The sequence below is a fragment of the Letharia lupina genome (genome assembly GCF_014066315.1).
Source record: "Letharia lupina isolate WasteWater1 chromosome Unknown contig_9, whole genome shotgun sequence".
In the NCBI taxonomy this organism is placed as follows: domain Eukaryota; kingdom Fungi; phylum Ascomycota; class Lecanoromycetes; order Lecanorales; family Parmeliaceae; genus Letharia; species Letharia lupina.
Window position 1 is genome coordinate 1,884,722 of NW_023502978.1, and position 16,398 is coordinate 1,901,119.

Sequence of the window (16,398 nt, forward strand, 5' to 3'; positions counted from 1 at the left end):
GAGGCAGGCAGGTATACTCGTGAACTTTCTGTGCTGTGATGGCTAGATGTCTAGATGAATCCATCGCCATTACTGATGCACGCATAGCAGAGCGACCTCTTAGCTTCTCGGATGCTCCTTTGCCGTGAAGACGATCCTCAATGCCTCTAGAAAGCCAGAAGATGCCAGCCAGCGGGACGGCGAGTGCAAGAACCTCGCAGTCCGAAGGGGCACCACGGCCATAGGCGCTACACTTGATGAGGGATGATGCCTAGCCATACCGAGAGCTGTGTCCCAGCCTGCGTCAAGCTGCTCCATCCTTCCCCCCAGCCCCTTCCCCTCCCTGCCCGTTCCCCTCCCGAGCGCCATCACCACCATCACCATCACCGTTAGCTCCCGCCTGTCTACTCGCCTCATACTCGTACAGGAAATCCTTCCCCCGCCCCTCGTCCCTCTCGTCCTCCGGCGCCAGATAGAGCGGCCGCTCGGCGGCCCGGGTCCAGAACATCATCGACTTGGCGCCGATGCCGGCCCTGCCCCCGTCGTAGACGGAGCCCAGCGCGCGGAACAGGGCCGCCGCGTGCCCTTCGAGCCCGAGCACGCGCAGGCAGCGGACGATGCGCGTGATGCGCAGGTGGTTGTGGTCGAAGCGCCGGACCCAGTTCCGGGACGCGCGGGCGAAGTTGGCGCCGCGCACGATCTCGGGGCGCGGATCGTCGTCGTCGTCGTCGTCGTCCCGGGCCGGTGGTCGTTGCGACCGGGCGGGCAGGTCGAGGCCGTAGAAGTGCAGCATGCGGGTCAGGGAGGTCAGGAGTCGGGAGCGGAGGTCCGGGCGGGAGCGGAAGGCGGCGAAGGTGGCGCGGTCGATGACGGGGGCGGTGGGGTGGTAGGGGGAGGGTTCGGGGAGCGGGAAGAGCAGTTGGATGTAGTCGTGGCGGTGTTCGAGGTCGGTGTCCGGGAGGGCGAGGATCGAGGACACGGTGCGGCCGGAGGGGTCGGGGGCTTGGATGGCGGGGTCGTAGAAGCGGACGAGGGTGGGGGTGGTGCTGGGGTTGGTGGGCATGGTGGTGGGGTGGTATGTTGTCTGGTGACGGGTTTGAAGGTGGTGGGCGCTTGCAAGGCGTTGGTGGTGATGAGGCTGTTTGGTTTTTGAGGGTGGGTACTTTGGAAGGGTGCTGAGTGCTGCGTGAGGAGGAAACTCGAAAAGATGGCTTGTGTCAGTGTGGAGAGTTGAGGTGAGCGAGGCTCTTAGTTGACGGAATGAGGAAGTGTTATGCATGGGAGTAAGAGGCAACACTCAAGCCGAGTAACCCATGCTTTGGGTCAGTATCTTTTCTTTAATAGATTTTCACACACTCATTCACTTGAAATGGTACGTTGTGCGAGTACTGGCAGTGTACTTCAGAATACCTTCGTCAAAAGTGCTTGCCAAGATATACAGATAATCACGTGATCTAGCCCGACCTCAACACGCCAAGACATACTCGTAGCCAGCATCAGTGCTGCTTTATTGAAAGCCCGAGACATCAAGCACCTACGCAAGCTGCCGGATGATTCAGCTGGTCCAATGCCAGCAAAAATTTCCTCTGTCTTGGCAATATTATTTGATGTCTTAGTCTCTCAGGTCATGGCGGCATGGCCTTTGCTAGTCTCAGTAGCCCCACGTCTAGAAGGGGGGATGCCGTAATGAGCTTGCGATATGATTGGCCCCGAAGCGAGGAACGAGTGTAGGGCTGGCCATAGGATACTCGTACCCCGCTAAGCGAGTCTGAAAACTGAGACTAGGCCTTTGCATTGCTTTTCGCCATGACATGTGTGATGCGATAATACCATCCTTGTCACACTCGAGTGCTTTCTATATCGTCGTGGGCTCATGGTAGAGCTTTTTTACTCAAAACCAAATCCCGTCTGATCTGAATAAGCAATCAATCAATGCCCTCGGTGTTTGACATTCTCGGAGTTCAATCCGCGCCCCCTGTTTTGCAGCAAAGCCCGTCACCACAAAAATTTCACAACCATCACTCAGACGACTTGGTCTGAACACTTTACACAAGACTGCGAATCAAGCTCACTCATCACCTGTTTTGTTGAGGAATGTATATCAAAACTCGTCTCGTCGTTTTGAAAGGCGTACTCTATGTGCCGACATCCGAAGTTTTCGCTTTCACGAAACGATCATAAGTATATTGACCCGAAGTTTTTGAGTCCGGTGATATTGTTTAGTGATAAAAATATGAACGTGCGAAGTTCGGGGTTTGCTCTGAAACCTGAGTTGGACCTGAACCCCCATCACCCCCAAATTCGTGGCGCACAAAGAGGTCAGAGTAGTAGAGGCCTGTCTCCAAAGTGCGCCCGAGTGGCAAAGCCTCTCTAAACGCAAGGCTCAAATCATTTTTGTTGCGACCTGCGAATCGTGGCACACACTTAGTGATCCCGAGAATGGTTGCTGAGAATCCTTTACATCTGAGAGGCCGGAAAAGTTTGTTTGACCTTCGAAGGAGTACAAGGGCGGCAAGGAGAACGCTTCCGAGTTGCAGCTTCAATTTCATTTGACCGGCGAACATCTTTGCTCGTGTTGACACCCACATCCCAGCCGAATTTCTGCATGGCTGTAATTACTCATACAGTAGCTTACTGCGTACGTGAGCAAATGGAGGAGAATCCCGTGAGACGTAGCCTCCTAGCCTCTGTGGACTCTCAATGTGAACTATGATGGCATTCGAGACGCAACGATATATAGTGATGCAAGCAACCTTCGCCCCTCGACAGACCACTCCCCTTTTGCCTATTTCCTGCGAAATTATTCAGGGTCGAAAACCCTCAGTCTAACAATCAACGGAAGAAATCAGTATTTCCTTGGCTCCTGGGACCTGCCAGCCTTGGCCTTGATACCACGTACTCGGTGTCGATAGGAACATTATCACTCCATAAGGAAATGTCGACCCTTACTCCTACAATAGCGTCAGCCGATCAGCTCCTCGATATCTACGACTCTCGAGTCCAAGCAGTTGTTGTCTCGCTGGCCGTGTGCCTGCCTGCAGCCTACATAGCAGTCGTCCTACCATTCGTCTCGAGACGGATTGGTAAGGTGCCATTGGAGGCTGACGACTGGTGGCTTGTTGTTGGCCTGGTCAGTCGTCGCCTGCTTTCAAAGCTCCCCTGCCTTGGATATTGGACTAACCTGATACCGTCGTACAAACACTTGTTCGCGAGCGGATTCGTCGCCTGCGGGACTGTTGTTACTCACTTGGGCCTTGGTCGCCACGTCGAACACCCTGTCACCTTCGCGAAAGTGCTGTCCGCCTTTTCCCTTTTCTCTTCCTTATCCGTCTCACTTGCTTTTTCTCTACCTCTTCCTTTCCCCTATTATCACATTTGCAAGCCACTGACTATGTGTCTTTGACTGTAGGTCATCATCGCAAACGAAGTGTTATACAATCCAGCCATTGTCGCGATCAAGACGTCAATCCTACTCCTTTATCGTCGTACTTTCACAGAACGATATTTCAATTCCTCCTTCAAGACGAGTCTCTGGTGCACCGGTGCCTTCGTCCTCTCCTACAGCGTTTGCCAGGCCGTTCTGACCGTGTTTCGCTGCACCCCCGTTGAGGCACTATGGGATCCCATTATCGAAGGGAAGTGCATCAATTTCGACGACGTGCTCATTGTCCTCTCATCTCTCAACATTGGAACCGACGTCTTGATTCTGTGCTTGCCGGTGCCCCAACTGTGAAAAGTGAGTATGCCGACAAGGCGGAAATGCCAGTTGATAGGCATATTCTTTCTTGGTGGACTGTTCGTTTTCCCTCCGTCTCTGGCGATGGACTACTGAAAGTGCTTAGTGTCTGCGTCGCAAGTGTCATTCGAGTCCCCTATATCGCCCACATATCACTAGTCGATCCCTCGTGGTCCGACATCGATGGAGTCATCTGGTCTGTCGTCGAGCTGAACCTGGGGATCGTCAGCGCATGTTTGCCTACCCTTCGTCTTCTCGTCATCCACGTCTTTCACGGTGGCTGCATTGCCAGACCAAACGTTCATTTGCCTGGTAGAAAGCTTAGAATGAGCACAGAAGATGAACTCTTGGACCCAGTTTCAATGACCGAACTCCCGGACACAAATTCGATCGTCGTACTCAAAGCTTCAAAACGTATTTCTTTGTGCGCAATAATGCGCTCGCTAATCAGCAGCGATGAACATCAGGGAACATGATTGTATGCTAGATGTTAGGTGCAATAACGTGCGAAAATCTTACGGGAGTATCGTCTGCTTTGTTTATGCTATGAACCTTATACATGACGGAGGAGAATCTGGATCGATCTATGTTGTGTAGGAATGGGATGCATCTAAGAATGCTTCGAGCAACAATACTGCGTTTAGCAATCCTTTCTTCATTAGTGATACAAATGGTTCAGTGGGTGTAACTTCGGGTGTAGACAATCCCGTGCCATTACAGTCAGGCATGGAGGTTCGAGAAAAGGGATCTAAAAACTCTGCGGGACAGTCACACGTGGGATCATCTTTGGCACACGCGAGTCTAGCGTGAGCGCTGTCGACTCTCTGGATGCTATGAGCCTTATGGTCAAGGGGCGAAACACGAGATGATTCAAGGAAGTTGCGGCGCAATTCTGATCACCGACTGCGTGAGCTTCTTAGGGGGGTCTTATTGAATGACGGGATTTGTTGCTATACTGTTGTATATTCAGATCATGTGACACAGGGATAACCAAGCCAGCAGTAGCGCATGAAGTGCTCGTTGGATAAGATGCTCGGTCGCTTCTGTCTTCAAATCTGCGGTCTTAATGTTCACAAAAAGCAATGATCCTGCCGTGCATGAGATCTTACCGCTGGAAGAAGTCCTGTCTTATGTGCATGATAAGGCTAAGGCTAAAGCCTTGCATGTATTGGTGCATAGCGGGGTTCTAGACCTCGACCTGCTTTATGAATACATGTCGCACGACCTTTGTTTCGTTTATTCTTCTTATGTTGCTCACATCTGGATTTCTGACTCGGATTTAATCACTTGAATGGTTATGTCAAGGTCTAGAATCTCTTTGCTTGACGACATGCTAATCTACTCTTATCTGTGAGGCTATGACCCCGAAAAATTAGAAATCAGAAAGAAGACGTCTTGATCCATCCCGCTATGCATCACGGGCTAGAAGGTCACTCATTTCAGACCAATTGAAAGTTGCAAGACTCACCGGCTGATGTGCATAACGGGCTGGACGCGTCGGGTTCAGTGGCAGGCGCCACAGGTCTAACCGCTGCCGTACTCTTACTGCTGATGTTCATCACGACAAGCACCTACGCTTCGACTTCCTGACAACTCTCTGCTTTCGCTAGAGATGATGGGATGCCGATTTCGAACTGGCTGGCTCGTGTACTTACTCCGCACTTGATCTCTGTACAGACAGAGAAGTATGTAGCTAATCACAACAGGTGCGCCCAAAATGCCAAGTACCCGGCAATTCCATCCTCGTGACCTGCAACTTCACCATCGCCATGTCCTTCATCAATATCGGCTCAACCGTCGCCTTCGGCAGTGCTCTCCCTTCGCGTGGGCGCCCTCATGGCCACCTACGGTATCTCGATCGGCTGCATCCTTATGAAATGCATCCGTGGCGAACCTTTCCATCCCGCTCGTCGGACCTTGGGCAAAGCGGGTATCTACGTTAATACAGTAGCGATGATCTACATCGTTTTGGCTTGCTTTTGGAGCTTCTGGCCGATTGGCAATGAGCCGAGCGCGCAGACTTTCAATTGGGCTGTGGTTCTGTTTTGGGGGGTTATGGGGATAGCGTTTTTGGAGTATATCGTGCATGCTTGGAGGTACTATGAGGGGCCAGTGGTGAAAGTTGAGGGAAAGTCATGAAGGGATTGTGGTGCAGAGTATTGCCAAGGCGCCCAATGATCCAAACCGTCCGTCTAAAGGCTTTGGACGGTCCAACCTGGACCGTTCGGGGACGTCTGTCCAGAATTTGGGGCCGGGCCATCGGGCGCCTTGCTGAGAATTGCCGTTGGGGGGGGGGGGGTGAAGATTATGTAGATATCGATTCAATGGGCTAGAGGCCTGCTCTAATTCCAATCAATTGGACTACCCTTTGTAGAAAACTTGGCCACGGACGCCCCGTTGTAATTGAAAGTCTGGGTCACGTGACATGCCTCACAATAGCGTAGCGCGTCCGATTGAAAAGTAGCGTTTTCCTCTGTATTGCTCTTGGACTAATGCAAACAACTGTCCAGCCTTACATTTTGACATCCTTTCAACCCAACCGCATGTTTGGCCTCTTATCATCCTGCCGAGGGTTCTCGACTCGTAACTCTCATGGCTAAATGAAGTCCATCAATATCTGGTCTCATTACCAGTATTGAAATTACCAAGCCCGACCAAACGTTTGGGCATCTTCCTCCACACAAGCCATTATGCCTATATCTACAGTATCTGATCAGATTTATTGCATGAGGCAAACCGGGTCTAAAGTTGATGGGCTACAATCGGCTTTGATTTACCTTCCGTCCTCGGCAACCCCAGCTTCATTCACTCCCCGCGCCCAACGCTCCCAGCTGCGCCCATACTTTTTCACTCAATCTGAGTTTAAAACACTTGTACGCAGGGTTCTATCATTGCAGGAGTCACATGCTTCTGCATTTACATCTGTCAGACAGGTAATATCATACTCATCCCAGATGAGAGTTCCGCAATTCGAATTGAACTAACACTGGGAACCTCTATGTGAGACTATTTGAAATTGTCACATCCATTTCACCATCACCTCAATCAAACGGCAAAACGACCGTCAAACGAAGCAAGCTCAAGTTTCATTCTCTTCGCAAAATGACGCACTTCCCTCAACTACCCAACGAGATGATCTCGGAATTCTGGGGATACTTCCAAGAGCCTAGAGACGTCGAGAATTTTGCCATAGTGTCGAAAGATATCTACGCTATAGGCAGACCGTTCGTGGAGGAGCACAACAAGCTGAAGAGAGAATATTCAATCTTCGAAACAGGACCGGGCACCCGTGCAAGTGCCCCAGCGTTCCTGCTCAAGGATGTCCTTCTCCGGCCACGCTTTGCTCTTTACGTCACCCACCTCTCTATCGGCCGCTTCAGGACGAATGGCAGGACTCAGATGGAGATGGTGATGATCATATATCATACTCAGAAGAGTGGCCAAAAACTCGTCATACCCCTTATCCGAATGATGATATAGCGCTGTTCATCGAAGCGATTAAGATAGCCAGCTTCGTACCGCAGAATGATATTAGGCGCTGGATCAAAAAGGTCAGGGCAGGGGGTGAGGATCCAATCTTGGCACTTCTGTCCTTGCTTCTTCCTGAGCTCGCCACAATAACACTGACGAGCATCGCGGACATCTCGAATAAGTTCCCGGAGACTATCCAGCGCATTGCCCGGGCAGAGGATCGAACTTTTCTTACGCACCTTACGAGGGTGAATCTCTTTATTGAGTTCCCAATCGACGATTATTTCCTGGACTGGTTGTGGCTGAAGATATTCACTAGTCTACCACTGGTACAACCTATACACGTCAAAGACTTGATTGTCACACAGGATCATGATGATCTAGTCAACGAGGGGCAACGTCTCATGTCAGGCAGTTCTTGCATCACGGAAGTGACGTTCGTCAAAAGTGGAGTGGGCGCGAAAACGCTGTTTCAGCTTCTCCAAAGTATCAAAGGGTTGAAGGAATTCACTTACGTGGAGCCGATTCAGGAATTCAAAAAATTCGAGCCATTCTGGATGCGAGCCGCTCTGCTAGCCCACGCAAAGCAGTCCCTTGAGTCTCTAAGAATAACTTCCAGTCAGACCGAAGAATTCGGACTCCTAGGATCTTTTCGTGGCTTTCCAAATCTGCGAAAGCTAGAGACTAATGTCCACTTCCTCAGCCCTCGGGCCCCATTTGATGAGTTGGCAGACCTGCTCCCAGCTTCAATCGAAGAAATTTACCTGCATACTGGGGATCATCGGTGTTGTGACAGCGTATCACCACTGATCGAGACCTTTAAAAAAGCAAAGTCGCAGCTTCTTCCCAATTTGAGAGTGCTCAAGCTGACTTCGGAGCCCGAGATGGGAACTGAGCAGGGGGGCAAGGACTTGATTAAGACCTTGGAAAAGACGTGTCGGAATGTTGGGATCGAGCTAACGGTTATTTCAGGCTAGCAAAGGGAAAAGTCCTGGTCTGCGCGGTCAATCTTAAAATTTCATAGAGCAGTGGGACCGTCACGAAGGACGAAGGAAGCAAGTGAACAGTGACCCATTGCAGTAGCAACCGAGCTCAGTAGAAGGAGAAGTGTTAAACGTCTAATTCCCATATTCGGGATGCTCCACTTTCAATCTTCCCGCCATGTGATCCCAATATCCACCTTCTTCCAGCTCTGCGGATTGATCCAAACTGATCTGCAGGCATAAGGCGCGGGTGCAGAAGCTGGCCCTTGATGACATTCGTAGTGTCCACAAATCCAGCCACTGATGGAATGACCATGTTTTGGTCTGCCAGGAGAACAGCTTGCCCGTCGACGTCCGGCAACGCGGCTAGATATAGGTGGCGGTGAGTGAAAATGATTGGAGGATAATTTCGTTATACCACAGGTTTAGGATCAGTCTTTCCCCACATAATTCCATAGTCCACAAGGGCCATTTGAGATATTTGTGTACACTCCAGGTGCGACACCACTGTCGCTTTGATATGTCCCGATTTCAAATGCGTTCAAGCATGTAGAGCCCGAATTGGCCAGGAAGAGGGTACAGCTTTGAAAACCAGGAGCACCACCAAATGCATCCTCCCCGCAGCCCTTGCTGTTAAGACGTGCGGCACAACAGTCTAATGCATTTGCTACCAATAGTTCCACGTAATTGCTGCTGGCGCCAACGGCACTGATGCCATTTATCCCCTTTCCATCCGTCCCCTGATCGATAATATCATCAGGGGCGCATAGTCTGAGTTGGTGCTGATTAGGGGGAAACTAGCGAATATGACGATAATCCAAGGTCGACTTACAGTGTAGGCGGATTTGAACAACTGTCGAAGTTGCTAGCGATCAGAGAGTCCTCTAGAGTATCTATTGTAAGCTCCAAACCTGGGAAGATGCTACCCTCGGGGCAGAGTGTTCCATCGGATCCAGGCGACTTTTTCATCTCGATGGCTTGCCGGCGAGTGCGGTTGCTTGGGTTATTTTCTTTAAACACCATTTGCATCATCGCCTTCGCCATCAGTGCAGTTATTACAGAAATACTGAAGAAGCGCTGAAAGGTGAAGGACCAGAGGAATATCGACTTGGAGTCCATGACGCCGGAGCCGAAGAATTGGAACGCGGGGTGGAGATCACTGATCCAGTAGAATTGGCACGCGAAGTCGAAAGTCATGACCTAGTACTATTTATATAAGAAGTTGAGAGGACCGGGAAAACCGAGGACGAAGCGAGTATTGCTATGCTGGACAGAGATTGGGTCCACTTCGGGCATTCAGCGGCTGTTGGTGCAGGAAAATTTTTGTCAGCACCTCGTTGCCAAATTATAGCAGGAAGAGCAACTAAACTCTGGGAGACCTACGATCAATGGCCCTCAGTGATACCGCGGTCAATTGGCTGGGCATAATCCCATGAAAAACTCCATAGAGCCTCTCAGAATCAGTCCCAAATCTGGTAGTTCCGCGCTCAAATGCATCATAGTTCCAAATAATGTTCCATCCGCAGCGATTGCGAAAATACTGCCTATTGCTGCAATATGTGCCGAGCTGCTTAATCGCTGCTCTGATACATACCTGGACACCAATATCTGATTTCCAACGAAGAATAAGAATCCAATGACAAGACGAAAAACTGAGTTTCGTTGGCAGGCTCTCCGAATTTGGCCTGCGAAATCGAGGTAAACGTGGTCAGAAGAGCTGCGGGGTGCAAGCAGCCCTGAATCCGGAACCACTTGAATCAGGATGTCTCGACCTGGTGCTGGAACGCTTGACTACGTGTTAGTGGAGGTCGATGAATCGAAATCTAGAAAACACCTGGTTGGGGCGCCACCATAGGTTGCCAGACAGATGGTCTCCTCCCGAGCTATCACCAACCCTGAGAGAGTCAAGCCGTTTGTCAGCGTGGTCCAGTTCATTGCTTTCAGTTCCAATTTCGAGCGTTAATCCAGGGTGTTCTTTTGGGTTGGATCGTTATAAGACTTGCGAGGGATGGAGTCGCGTGTGAACGAGGAATGCATCTTTTGCAGACATGATTTGCGGCTCTAAAGGAAAGGAACTCTCGGCGCTCGTGGGATGAGAAGGGGAAAAATTCGAGGCAATTTCTTGAAGGGACTTTCAAATTCTCCTGACTTTATTTTACGGAATCTTGACAAAAGCTTGATGTGTCGAGCCATCCCATGGAGTAAATCGACCAACTTAAGAGTTGCGAAGCCGCTTCATAGCTGGATATTCTCCTTTTTTAGGGAGTAAAGCGCAGGAACGTCCTTCATTCTCTCAGACTGGAGCTGCCATACACCCTGATGTCTTTCTACGGACATTGCTAGAAAGTTTGCCCCTGTTGGCGACGCAGAGACGAACAGCCCAATCGGTTTTGACCAATTGAAGCCTGAAGTGGAGCAGGTGCAAAGAAAGCCTTTTCACGCGGATATCTTGGCTTCAGAGTACATGAATCTCGTGCACTTGGATCAAAAATGTCTGTTGTGCCATGAGAACTTATCAGCTGAAGGCCTGTCGAGATTGAACGCTCACAGGATGAGGTTGAAGGAGACCAGAGTATCATTCGACTTCACAGCCGTCCGAGCACTCTGCGAAGGTGGAGTCGAGGAACATGCCGGACAAGGAATATAAGCTGTCCAAATTTCGATCAGGTCTGCTTGTCTTGATATCCTGCTTGGCTCTGAAAATGCCAACGCAACTCATGGCTGATCATGTATTCTAGTACTGTAGTGGCTCTGACTTGTGTACACCTGAGGTAGGGAAGGAACGCCACCACCACCACTGGCGGGCCGTTACGAGCGGTGACCCTAACCCCCTGCGGTCGTTGACATACCCCACATCCGAGCTGCATTTGTAATCTGCGGATCTTTGCTTTGGAATGCTTCGGTCTCTTTAATAGACCGCTTTCTTCTTCCCACCAAAGTTGATGCCGCAATCACTCTTCTGAAAGAGATAAATATCTATATCTTTCTCGGGTTTCAATCAAGTCAGGGTGGGATTCTTCTCGTCAGACATCTTCCTCAACATGCCTGAAAAAGTCTGAAGCATCCAAACCCCATGTGATACCACAGCTAACCTCCTGCCCAGGCCTCAATCCACAAGCACGCTGATGCTGATGGCCAATTCCGCCGCAAGCCCAGCCAATTCCGCGACTCCATCTCCTCATCGCCCGACTCCGAATTCCCTCCAGAAAAAGACCGCTATGCCCTCTACATCAATCAGGGTTGCCCTTGGGCACACCGCGCGAACCTCGTCCGCTCTCTCAAAGGCCTAGAATCCATCATCCAACTCATCGTCTGCGACTTCGAGCTCACGAAAGAGGGATGGCTCTTCACCGGCCGCGATGGCTCGGACGAGAAAGATCCACTGTATGGCTTTACCCGAATGCAAGACCTGTACAAGAAGGCCGATCCGGAGTACGAGGGGAGGTTTACGGTGCCCGCTTTGTGGGATAAGAAGGCGGAGACGATTGTGAATAACGAAAGCAGTGAGATTATAAGGATGTTCTACTCGGCATTCGACGAGCTGCTACCCGAGCATCTGCGCGAAGACGGGAAGCCGGGGGGTGGGTTCTATCCTGAGAAGTTGCAAAAGGAGATCGATGCGATGAACGACTGGGTCTACAATACTGTCAACAATGGTGTCTATAAGACCGGGTTTGCATCGACACAGGACGCTTACGAAGCGAATCTATATCCGCTGTTCGAATCACTGGATCGATTGGAAAAGCACCTCGGAGAACCGGGGCATCATCCATACCTGTTCGGCGAGTATATCACCGAAGCGGATATCAGGCTGTATACGACAATGATCAGGTTCGATGTTGCCTACTACAACATCTTCATGTGCAATTTGAAAATGATCAGGCACGACTACCCCAGATTGAGTCGGTGGTTGAGGAATCTTTATTGGGATGGAGGAAAGACGCTCAACGGGCACGCTTTCAAGGATACGGTGAACTTTTGGACCGTGAGTGTTTCTTGGGGGAGACATGGATTGAGGTTCGGTGCTAATTGGTGCTTGCAGTACAAGTATGGATACTTGAGATCCAAGGGCAGAGCTGAGCCGGACGCGAAACTTGTGGTACCGAAAGGGCCGGTGCCGGACATTCAGCCGCTGGATGATGATAAAGTGACAAACGGGCATTAGCCAAAAGTCATGGGATGACAATGTCAAGCAAATAGCCAATCAGGCAAAAGGCGCATGCACATTGTCCATGTGGGCCAATCTGAACGTGTATGGAAGCTAGGGGAAGCCAGCAACGCATTAGGAGAGCCTGCTAAGCCCAGCTCGACCACTGCCATTCTATGGGAACCCAAGCAGATGCAGTCCAAATCTCAGAACTTTCTGAACCCTTTCCCTCCAGACACCATCTCCTCCCCCATTTTCCTATGGTCCTCTCCGGGCTTCACCCACGCCTGCGTCGCATCTAGCATCTCTTTCTCCCCGAACTTCTTCCTGCAGTATTCCACAACAGCTTTGATCTCCCTCAAACTCTCCCTCTCCAATCCCTCCTCATTGCCCTCTCTTTTCTTCACCAATCCCTCCACCTTCCCAATAAACCGTGTCGCCTCTTCCTCCCCACCCTCCCACACCTCCTTAAACACCTCACTCTCTGCAACGTTCCTGTACCACGCTCTGGCATTATCGTAGTCCCCTTCGATCCTATGCAATATGCCATGCAAAAACATCCCCTCGTAGGCGGGCGGTGCTTGCATGTGGCGGACTAGGAAATGCGCTGAGGGCAGGTCATTGTTGAGGATGTGAAGGGCGACTTCAAGGGTGGGGTGTAGAGATAGATTGGAAATCTGGGCGGTGAGCTTGGTCGAGGTGGTTTTGGCTGGAGGGGCGAGGGGCGGAGGGAGGGCGAGGATGTGCGCGTAGAGAGCGGAGAAGGTGGGGTAGGCGGCTTCGGGATTAGGAGCAGCCATAGACAGAATGTGACGTTATGCTGGGAACCCTCCGATGAATGGTGGAGAGGAATGGATATGTTCAGACCAAGGTGTGGGAGAGATTCGAGGGAGTATGATCTTTCGTAGACGTCATTATTCTAGCCACTGGAAAACTCTTTCATAACATTAAGCCTCAATTGCTGAAGCCATATTTCGTGATTTTCGTGAGCGGTCTGGAGTTTGCGGTAAGTTCATGTTGAGGACGTATTGTCGCTTCATTTGCGAATCTGAAAGGAGCCTGGGTCCACCAGCCCCGCTACTCCTATGAGCTTTCCCCGCCATGCAAACTCACGACCTCCGCACTCGTCACAAGAACAAAATCTGCATTTGTGAGTGGCGTGTGCAGATTTCATAAGTCAATATCAGCGTCAGCAAGCAGCACCTTCTCCCACTCATCAACATCAACCTCTTCCATCTTCAATTCCCTCAGTGTCTTTTTAAAACCCCCTTCTTCAACCTCAATCTCGGCGTCTGTCTTCCTCTCAAGCGCTTTCAGCAACCCAACAATCACTTTCGTCTTGTTGTCCATCTTACCATTTCTCATCAGTAGTTCAGATTCGACGGTCCGCCAGTCTGGCTGAATGGTAAATCTGAGGCGCTTCGTCATGGATGGCTTCGTGGCTTGCTCTTCGGCCAGAAGCTTAAGGATCCGCAACACTGTTTTTCCGGTATGCGAAAAGTAACTGCGGCACTCGCCATCGCCCCATATCGCATGGCGCGAGGTAACAAGCTGTATCTTGTGCAGGCGTTGGAAGCAGTGTGGGTAGATAAAGCCGTGCGCTGTAGACTCAAGCCGCCCTTCGATTTCCAATTCTTTGACTATCGACGGTGTAGTACGCCAGTCCAACCTGTTCGCTGGCTCAACAGCCCCCTTAGCATCTTTGCGGAAGAGATCAGGCGGGTCAACGATGTGGTCAGGATAGTTGCCGCCGGTGCATTGCATTATTACTGGCGTGGCGAGATGGATTCGAACATTAGTGGTGTCGTAGAGGATTGAGACGGCTTCGGAGTAGATTTGCTTGTTCACCCGGAGGATGGTGGGGTCGAAGTCGAAGGAGGCTTCTCTGCCATGTCTGTCATGGTAAAGTGTGTGGACGCGGTCGGGATCAGGTCTGAGGAGTTGCTCATAGACCTTCGTACGTAGCTCGAAAGGGAGAGCGAGCAGTGGTGACGCTTGAGTAGCGGCGGCCATGTGTGATCTCGCTCAAGGAAATGCAGCGAAGAAGTATCTAAAGACAACGACTACGCGTGCTCGTAGACCTCTCGACGCCAAGGCCCTTATCTTATCAGATCATAGGGCTGACCGAATCCTTGGCAGTATCTTGAATCCACGCCACAGGGTCATAGGGTGGATTCAGAATACTGAGAGTTTTGAGGACAGCCAGGAACCGGCGTCGACGACATGATCGGCGCTGAGATTCTGCTGATCGTTCAGATCGACGCCGTGACATCCATTGTGCAATGCTGTCCATAGTTGCCTTGAACGAGTCCCAGTCAACCGCGCTGGTCCGGTATATCCGTAACGAAAACGTTTAGCTGCTCATCGAGCTTCAAAACCTTTTTCGCAAAATAGCTGCAAGCTAGTGGGTTAGGATGGCAAAGAAAGTAAATCGCTATGGTGTTGCGAGTCCTTTGGTCATTCTCTTGACCATATTGATCGGACCAAATAAACCACGCTTTTGCAAATATATCCACAGAGTATTTCCAAATGGTTACATATAGTCGTCTTGCCAGAGCGAGGTGCACCTATCGAATCGCAGTAGTTCATTACCGGACAATTACCAAATACTTCTTCCGAGCTCAGTGCTAAGAATCATATCCGATAGTGATATGTTCCTGGTGGCCGCCCGTACGCACGCCTGTTCTTCAATGTTGTTCAAGCTTCCACTCCTCTGGCCCGCGGGACGGGATTTCTGGTCTTCAGGCGTCTGCTGGATGTTGGTGCTGATTGTATTGCCAGCGAACTCGAGGGCTCCCTTTCCGGTTTCGAAAAAACCAAGCCGACACGGAAATCCTCAACACTTGATGCCGAATAGCGTTGCCCATTCTAAAATCCTTGGGGGAAACTGGTAGATTTATGACAGATATCTGAGGCACATCCGCGAGACTTATACCCGATCGGCATGACCATCCCATGGTATGGATCTCAAATGATGCTGTAGACCATACTGAGTGTCTTTTCATAGTTCGTGTGTATGGACGGTGAGTGTTCAGATCTTGATCGAATGAAAATCCAAAGGTGCGTATCGGCTCGCTCTTTGTGCTATACTGCGAGTCCGAAATACGTCCTTTGATAGTCACGACACTCATGTCGTCCTCTGTTGTGCTCATTCCGACCAGTGATGGATTCGGGACCGCGTCTCGGCCAGTGATTGATGAAATGGTGCTTGGTGGGCGTCCAAATGTACGCTGCTCTAACCCTGTCATCTGTCGGGATATCTCTTGATTGCTCGCAAGAACTTGAGTGACAAGGGTGGCAGGCTCGCTCACTGACGCTGAGACTTCACCTACGGAAGCGCTAATACCAGCAGACATCAGGTACTGTCCTTATACATTGAGACTCCAGCCCAACTTACCAGGTCAATGTTGTCATCATGAGATTGAGTGATACTTTGGAACTGTGCAAGAGCTTGAACAAAGGCTTCGCGGTATGCTCCTTGAGAACCCACTGTCACAGTCTGCCAAGTTGCATTGCATCCGACGGTTTCAGTGATTCAATTATCTCCTCCAGCTCCGAAGAATGAAAACACAATTAGACAAGGCAACCACGGTTTGTTCTACCATCAGGAGGTTCCCTTTGGATCTAAATGCTGCTTTGGGGCCTATCAAGGAACATTGCAGCTGACTCAAGCAAGCGCTGATATCGGAGACTTCTTGCAGAACATTCGAAGCTAGCTCGGGAGCATCTTTCACACTTCAGATGAACCTGAGGTGGGATTCGGTGACCTTAGCCGCAGCCCCGACCAGGCCAACTATGGAGGCGGCGGCAAAGATTGGATCCATAGTCTTGCGCATACAACACAAATGAGCGCGTAAGCCGTCACTAGAGTGGTTTCCTTGAATCCTAGACAACATTTATGCGACAAGTGCAGAGCCTTGCACTCGGCTGACCGTTTACATGGTAACAAATAGCGTCGTCGATCACTCACCTTCTGAAAACACTTTTCATAATAGGCTTGAACGTCCACCTCTAGGTACTCATCCAGGTGCGTTTGCTTGCAAACTTGGTCTGACTTTGACTCCTAACCCTGCATATGGGCG

General features: G+C 50.6%; 8 protein-coding genes across 8 annotated transcripts; 2 read left to right on the forward strand and 6 right to left on the reverse strand.

Moving 5' to 3' along the window:
• Positions 1-283: 283 nt before the first annotated feature.
• Positions 284-1,042, reverse strand: HO133_011023 (uncharacterized protein; the record flags this gene model as incomplete). The annotated part of the gene is made up of 1 exon (XM_037301872.1): positions 284-1,042. One exon carries the CDS (start codon positions 1,040-1,042, stop codon positions 284-286), a length of 759 nt encoding a protein of 252 aa, XP_037153506.1.
• Positions 1,043-3,870: 2,828 nt separating this feature from the next.
• HO133_011024 (uncharacterized protein) lies at positions 3,871-4,276 on the reverse strand (the record flags this gene model as incomplete). The annotated part of the gene is made up of 2 exons (XM_037301873.1): positions 3,871-4,035; positions 4,235-4,276. 2 exons carry the CDS (start codon positions 4,274-4,276, stop codon positions 3,871-3,873), a joined length of 207 nt encoding a protein of 68 aa, XP_037153507.1.
• A 2,541-nt stretch (positions 4,277-6,817) lies between these two features.
• HO133_011025 (uncharacterized protein) lies at positions 6,818-8,163 on the forward strand (the record flags this gene model as incomplete). Its single annotated transcript, XM_037301874.1, has 2 exons — positions 6,818-7,151; positions 7,196-8,163. 2 exons carry the CDS (start codon positions 6,818-6,820, stop codon positions 8,161-8,163), a joined length of 1,302 nt encoding a protein of 433 aa, XP_037153508.1.
• A 437-nt stretch (positions 8,164-8,600) lies between these two features.
• Positions 8,601-9,366, reverse strand: HO133_011026 (uncharacterized protein; the record flags this gene model as incomplete). The annotated part of the gene is made up of 2 exons (XM_037301875.1): positions 8,601-8,940; positions 9,002-9,366. 2 exons carry the CDS (start codon positions 9,364-9,366, stop codon positions 8,601-8,603), a joined length of 705 nt encoding a protein of 234 aa, XP_037153509.1.
• A 1,844-nt stretch (positions 9,367-11,210) lies between these two features.
• Positions 11,211-12,334, forward strand: HO133_011027 (uncharacterized protein; the record flags this gene model as incomplete). Its single annotated transcript, XM_037301876.1, has 3 exons — positions 11,211-11,222; positions 11,273-12,154; positions 12,212-12,334. 3 exons carry the CDS (start codon positions 11,211-11,213, stop codon positions 12,332-12,334), a joined length of 1,017 nt encoding a protein of 338 aa, XP_037153510.1.
• A 188-nt stretch (positions 12,335-12,522) lies between these two features.
• HO133_011028 (uncharacterized protein) lies at positions 12,523-13,116 on the reverse strand (the record flags this gene model as incomplete). Its single annotated transcript, XM_037301877.1, has 1 exon — positions 12,523-13,116. One exon carries the CDS (start codon positions 13,114-13,116, stop codon positions 12,523-12,525), a length of 594 nt encoding a protein of 197 aa, XP_037153511.1.
• A 370-nt stretch (positions 13,117-13,486) lies between these two features.
• Positions 13,487-14,329, reverse strand: HO133_011029 (uncharacterized protein; the record flags this gene model as incomplete). Its single annotated transcript, XM_037301878.1, has 1 exon — positions 13,487-14,329. One exon carries the CDS (start codon positions 14,327-14,329, stop codon positions 13,487-13,489), a length of 843 nt encoding a protein of 280 aa, XP_037153512.1.
• A 302-nt stretch (positions 14,330-14,631) lies between these two features.
• HO133_011030 (uncharacterized protein) lies at positions 14,632-15,672 on the reverse strand (the record flags this gene model as incomplete). Its single annotated transcript, XM_037301879.1, has 3 exons — positions 14,632-14,710; positions 14,995-15,113; positions 15,307-15,672. The coding sequence occupies 3 exons, from the start codon at positions 15,670-15,672 to the stop codon at positions 14,632-14,634; spliced, it is 564 nt and encodes a 187-aa protein (XP_037153513.1).
• Positions 15,673-16,398: the final 726 nt, after the last annotated feature.